Source organism: Lolium rigidum, chromosome 7 (assembly GCF_022539505.1).
Source record: "Lolium rigidum isolate FL_2022 chromosome 7, APGP_CSIRO_Lrig_0.1, whole genome shotgun sequence".
In the NCBI taxonomy this organism is placed as follows: domain Eukaryota; kingdom Viridiplantae; phylum Streptophyta; class Magnoliopsida; order Poales; family Poaceae; genus Lolium; species Lolium rigidum.
The window spans coordinates 171,449,096-171,456,092 of NC_061514.1; the positions used below are offsets into that span (position 1 = coordinate 171,449,096).

General features: G+C 39.3%; 1 protein-coding gene across 2 annotated transcripts; it reads right to left on the reverse strand.

Moving 5' to 3' along the window:
- On the reverse strand, positions 1-6,948 carry LOC124670577 (tRNA-dihydrouridine(20/20a) synthase-like). Of its 2 annotated transcripts, XM_047207066.1 has the most exons (12): positions 6,764-6,948; positions 6,537-6,663; positions 5,129-5,256; positions 4,973-5,042; positions 4,775-4,877; positions 4,517-4,634; positions 4,046-4,127; positions 3,091-3,152; positions 1,741-1,813; positions 1,588-1,671; positions 916-996; positions 1-429 (listed from the first exon to the last, which is right to left on the reverse strand). In XM_047207066.1, the coding sequence occupies exons 1-12, from the start codon at positions 6,931-6,933 to the stop codon at positions 241-243; spliced, it is 1,287 nt and encodes a 428-aa protein (XP_047063022.1). In that variant the 5' UTR covers positions 6,934-6,948; the 3' UTR covers positions 1-240. The 2 variants fall into 2 exon arrangements, 1 of the variants encoding a protein (XP_047063022.1); XR_006992572.1 differs by lacking the exon at positions 1-429 and having other exon boundaries at positions 957-996; positions 1,761-1,813.
- Positions 6,949-6,997: the final 49 nt, after the last annotated feature.

The following is a 6,997-nucleotide window of genomic DNA, read 5'->3' on the forward strand; positions in this document are numbered from 1 at the left end:
TAAGTTGTAACCAAACAAATCATGAAATCGGCCACCACACCAGACACCACCAATTCATATGAACAGTACAAGGCAGTATCTAGGGCATGCTAAACAAGAACATATGCGTCGATAACATTGTCCCTGGCTTACTAACAATCTACTCTATGACTAATCCTCCTGACCAATGAAACGTGAGCTCTTGTCATCGCAAAAGAAGAAAGTATTTGACTTTTAACTTCTCCTGGAAGCTCTGGTAGCTCAAGTAGATGCGGTTACGAGTGCCGGGCTTTCATAGCTGCCGTTTGCCAGTTTTGTGTATCTTGGCGGCATTAAAGAATCCACATGGGCGAAGTATGCTTCCTCCATGGACGTCTCTCTCGATATCGGTGCGTCAAGGACAGAGTCTGGAACGGCATCAAGAGTTTCCTCCAAGAATTGTGCAAGTGTCTGGACATCAATGAAATGCAACAGATGGTTTTAAGATCTAAAGAACCATCAACTATTTCAGAATCGATGCAAGTCTTTGTATGCAAGAGAATTTCTTAACTACGGGTGTTATCATGTAAGGAAACATTACAAGACTTACTTTAAAAAAAAATGGGATTAGATGTGCTTCGCCTAAAACAATATTGACATAATCTTGGAATGAAAAATCAGCAGGGAACCTTTTCATTTGCATACTTGTCAGTAAAATACTTATTCTGGTTAAAAGAAAATAGCACATAATCCAGTCAAGTTATTCAGAAATGCAGAACATACAAAGATAAACTGAGCTTTCATCTAATGTTCCTTAGAATTAAGGTGGTTATTACACCCAAACATAACAATACCCTCTAAAAATTGAGAAGCATAATAACATGTTACATTGTGAGGCTGTTGCTATTGTTCGAGAAGTGAAAGGGCAGCAAAGGGTAGCCATTTTTCATAACTTACCTTGCAATGACGCAATGTTGAATCAGCCTTACGCTTCCACAAACCGTTGCCAGGTTCTGAGTGGAACAAATGTAGCAACGGCTGCAAAGAAGTGATTATGGTTATGTCAGTTATAAACGTGTGATTCTGTCAGTTCCCTATGAAATTGGTTGCATAATATCCTGTAAAAAAAATGATGAAAGGGCTAATACAGATGTCAATAGCAGCTTAAAACTAATATTAATACTACACTAGTATAAAACTAAAAATGTGGCGCTTTAAACTGCTACATATTAAGCAACTGACAACTTTATATAACTAATAATTTTTCTTTACCATTGAAGTGCTTTCAAGAAGTTCACTCCATGTTACCCAATCTTCGTTTTCTGTTTTTATTTAAGGTATAAACATTCTTGAACAAAAAAGTTAAGGTATGCACTACTATTTAATACATAGAACGGAGCAAAGTAAAAAAAAAAGTCCTGGGTCGATTCTAATTAGGATACACTGTACTTCTGTGCACCAAATAGTGATAAATTACACTATTACAAGGTGAAGGAACTAAAGTTCTCAAATGAAGATAACTTTAGCAAAGTACAGAAATAGTTTGTGTATTCAGCATTATAGCACAGGCATGTAGAATCAACTCTTGTCATGAAAGAAAAAAAAGGAAAAGGGGGAAGCTTCTCACACCTTAACAAGTTGCCTCACGTTTGGTTTGCTGATGCCATACTGTCCAATTACAGAATCACCATAAACTTGGTAGTTCTCAAGGATCTAGAACAGAGTTCAATCAATGGAAGAAATATAGCTTAAAACGCAAATTGACTCTGCTAAATGCTAAACCTGACGACGTGAAGAGCAACCTGTTGTCACGCCGTAAATTTCACTATCCACATGCCCGAGCATATTCCATGGACTGAAACATTCAGACACCAAAATGATTCTATTAAATCAATAATAACTGCCATGGGAATTAGTGTCCAACATAGTTTCTGCCAGAAAAAGATGGGATCAACACTAGAAATTCATTTTGTTTGTTGGAAGGTTCAAATTTTTAGTGAAGGTTTTGTTAGGGAAGGACATAGCTTCACTGCATTCACCAACAATGTCCTTTTAAGTAGAAAAGATTGGTAACTTGCTCGAATGGAAGAAGTCTGCTTGTTCTTGGTCTATGTCACCTGTCATTTGGTCAGATCTGTTCCCGTGTCCGATTTTAGATGGGCTAATGGAATTACAACATGTTCCCTTCACAAGGAATCGAAATTTTGTATTATTGTGTGTATGCCCTGTTGGGAACCTACCATCATGATTCTGCTTAATGTTCCTGAAGCAATGGAAATGAGCAGAGAAAAATAGCAAAGCAGTCATGTTGCATCTCTAGAAACTGGCAGGCACATCATTTCAGAAATAAAGTGTTCAAAGTTGCAAATATATTTTCAGTATATAAGTTCACAGTAGTATACAATAGCAAAACTCGAGACAACATCAATTTTGAACTTAATAGGATGAGCCGCATGCTTTAAGGTGAGATACAAACTTTTTTCGTTTAAGAAATGCAATAGACCACCATTCTTGCTCCTGTTCTACTTCTTAGTTTATTCTTAAGCAATTCATGAAAAAAAAGTTTTTTGACTTTAGTAGCCATTGAGTAGAATTAGCTATTGGGAACATTGCAGCAGATTGATATTAGTGATAACAAAATTGAAGGATTCTACATAAGAATTGTGAGTTGAGCTTATGAAACCTTGCTTGCTACGAGTGCAGATCTCACCAACAAATTTGAATGCACATTGTGACTAAGTGGGGAGGACCATCTCCATATCAGGATGATTCATTATTTATGACTAGTATAGCACCTACTTACAAAACTAATGGTGTATATACCATAATGTGGCCTGCTTCTTTGGTAGAGTAAGCAAGAGCCCTGGTCAAAGCATTTTGGTTGGAGGAGATGGGCTTTAAGCATGTGGTTGGGGCATGCGTAAGCAAATGAATATCTCTTCATTCCTACACATTGTGGATCTGGTCCTCTGTTTGGTTCTCCAGAAATGAGCTTCCGCTTGTTTGCCCATGTTAATATGCCTTTACTTCACTTAAAATTTCTTTGAATTTTCAAAAGTATCGAGATGCATGAAACCATAGTTGAGGATCAATAGAGGGATTTTTTCTGACGATCAAAATGGAAATTCATACTTATTGTAAGCAGCACGACCAACCATAACTCGATGGGCACCTTGTCTTATGGATGCACTAACCTGCAATCAAACTGAAGGTCTTCAGTGAAACCAACTACTGCAAGGCTACAACTAATGCAAAGGTTGAGACATCGAAATGATGTAATCCTGATAAACTGTACAATAATCAAATCCTGATAAATTAGATAGTAATGTGCTAATTAGGAGAATAACCTAACTCAGACATGCAAAATGTCAATAACTCGCTATCTTGAGCTCTCGTAATAGATATCCAACTAAAACCACTTACTAATTGAGTACATAACCTCATATGTAACAACAAATGATTCTCCAACATAGAAATGTTCAATAGTCATGAAGACATAAACGTTGGAGAAATAATGGTATGCTAAATCACCATGTTGTCTACTCCAATTGTGGAAAACCAGCATGACAAAGGAGGAGCAGGTGCAGACATCAACAGATAGTGGCTCTAAGGAGGGGCAATGTTAGCGTAAAGGGTCAAGTTATTAATCCTAATATTTTCAGAAAGCAAGAAAAATTATCTCGTTCTCTCTGTACCCCCCCCCCTACACACACACACGGACCCACCGAGCATGACACCAACCAATAAGCTAGTGATGTCCATATCTACTGGGGAATCAGCCCCAGAACCACAGTCATGGGGCTTCTAATGAAGACAAGAAAAACAGCAGCTACGATTTGTCAATTTTCAGTGCTCATGTGAAGATACTGGAGACCACGCAGGTTCAATGGCATCTAGCTGAACCCGTCAACACTACCCTTGCTGACCCCTTGAAATTGGACCCACACTGAACTGATGAACATGCTGTCCACTGGGTTATAGTCATACAGATACCAACTTCTAAGAATTGGAGCAACAGAATGTGACGCTCCCATCATTGCATATTTGTTCACAGTAAAAAATAATCAGAAGTAAGATAGTAACTTACTTGATCAATACTCGTTAGGCCTCCATTTAGTGTAAACTGTACCTCTGGGAAGTCCCGCAATAAAGCATAATAATACTCATACCTGCAATGATACCATAAAAAGGATATTACTAAATTCATTTAACAAAGGTGTGTCTAAATCCAAATTGCAACATAACGAACTATATCTAGGTACTAAGGCCAGGATCAACTATACAGAACTCAGACTTACTCAAAAGTAAAATTTCATTATTGATATTGCAGGCTGGGAATATAAGCACCAAGATATTAAGTCTGAACATTTCAACAAGCAAAGCAGGAGCCGCATGATAGTATCACCATGACACATAAACATGCCATGCTTAGTGCCACCCTTGTATTACAGTTTACGCATCTGGTTTTCAGGCTTTAAGAATATTTGTGTTGTCATTGTGTACATATCTAGGGATATCTTTGTATGCAAAATGAAAATGGTATCAAGAGCACACATACTTTAAAGGAGGAATCTTCCGATTCTCCGCAGGACTGAGACCATTGAGCAATGCCTTCCGGGCATGAATGATAAAATGCCTAGTTGGTGACTTTGAAACAACCGTATCTACAAATTCACCTGGTAAAAAAGTGAAACAAGTAAATCAAGGTTCTCTGAGAACAAGTTAGCTTGCACCGCACAAGTTCCTTTCCTAATCTCTTAAAAATCCTATGAAGATGACTTTATTGGAAAATCAAGGTTCTTTGAAGAAATCTCACAAAGCTCTTGGTAGGAGTCATGATCGTCAACTCCAATTCTGCATTTCACGCTAACAGGGACATCACAATTGGCAGCAATAGCTGACATAGCATCCCCTACAAACTTCAGGAAATTGTATAAAGTTGTATGCAGGTATGGATATGAGCACGTATTCGTATTACATCATGGTTTTGTTATGTAAAGTTCATGAAACAAACCTCTGGATCATACATTAAGCGAGCACCAAAGCAACCATGACCAGCAACTTTGCCGCTGGGGCAACCACAACTACCACGGAAGTTCAAGAATGTGTAAATTATATGAAATAGTAGGATATACTGCATAACCAGGTGAGACATGAAGGGGGCTGTTACTTCAGGTTGATCTCATCATATGAATAACCACTTGCTAGTTCAGTGGCCTTCGCCAAATTGTCAAGATTGCTTCCACCAATTTGCAAGACAATAGGATGCTGTTCAGCAGGAAATGCTAAAAATTTGTCCTGCATATTTTGAAAATTAAAGTTAAAATTTACCAGCTTTGCATATACTGGTAATAATCTACAAGTGGAGTAGATCCATTTTATAGACTCATTTCTTTCAATAAAAGAATTGCCAAAAAGAAATATAAATGAAGAAGTCATACTGGTTGACTGGTGATTTACATAGTATAGTATCAATCAATACAGGATTACAGGTGGCATGTGTATAAAATTGAGGTGGTTCCTACACATGTGCTACAACATAGAACGTCCACTGCTGCTTTATCATACAACAATGGAGGATAACTTACTGTAATTTCAGTGGTTTGAATATTACTTCAGATATGCTTTGATGCTATTCATCGGGCTTTACATGATGGAATTAAGTGAAGTTTTGACTTAAGCAAGATTCATTTCTAGCAAGAAACGTCTGACGGTGAAGTCATCTTATTTTACTGTTCAGGCATGTATCGCTTTGCAACGCGCTGTCCAAATCACCCATAATGTGACAAGCATCTTAACTCTCCAATTTATGAAAGAATGTAGATAGAGATCACAAACTAAACGAACTAGATGTCTGAAGTTATACCAAGCTGATTTCTAAATAGAATATGCAGCGTGCACTGAGGTTTAGTGGAATGACATCACTGGTTCTGAAATAATCCACTGGACATGTCAAATTGAACTCCACAATGAGATAGATCCAGGTAAGTGACTCAAAAAGTACTTGAAATGGCTCATAGAAATGGGGAAAAAACAGTGCACGGTGAACAGCAGAGCAGAGAAAGTACATTACACAACCAGTAATCTGAAAACAGGGCTGAAAACTGCATGTGTCAAAAAACAAATCCATAAATTGCATGATTAGTACACATGTAACAAATATTGTGGAGCATATATCACTAAAATTTAAATACAACCAGATTTACCACATAAAACACAATCTGATAGGTTGCTTTGGTACATTGTGTATATTCTGAACCAAATCTTTTTAACCAATTCTTTTAAGAGTATTTCTCTTGTAATCTCTTAAAAATGGTTGGGGATACAATAACTGACATTTGCAGCCTCTGCCGGAATTTCCCCCCATCTCTTTCCTAATATGTCTTCAATTCTCATATGGAGCTCATGTTACTTCATTATACATTTATTACTATGCCATAGTGATGCGGGCCAACTAGTACAATCATAACCACCATGAATCAAAATATCATAGTGAGGTTCAAGAAAATCAGTAGTAATACCAATACACTCAAGCCTAATTGCACAGGACCAAGAAGGGGCAAAAACAGCAAACTCACCAAGCTATCTTTCTGGTGCACAATGGTCTCGGCGACGACCATCTCCGTGTACAACCAGGCGTGCCTCGAAATCAGCCGCGCGAGCGTCCTGTAGTTGTTGTCCGTCCAGTCCATCATCGGCGCCACGCTGCAGGGGGGCCAGGAAAACATGCATCAATCAAGTCCGACCATGACCAGGTACATCAAACCATCTCGCCGGTGCCTCTTGCAGATCTGATTCCGCTCACCTGAACAAGGGAGGAAGGTACTCCCCGGCGGGCAGAGAGCTCGCGGCGCGACACGGCCGCACGCCGTGAGCGTGTGGCAGGAGCCGACCGGGATGGCTGCGAAGGAAGAAGGCGCCGGGGTTGCTCGGCAGTAGCGACGGGAGCAGGGCGTGCCTCGCGGCGGACCTCATCGCGATGGCTATCCGGCCGCCGCCGCCTCTCGTGTCGTGTGTCCTGAGCCCGTACGGGCGAGTC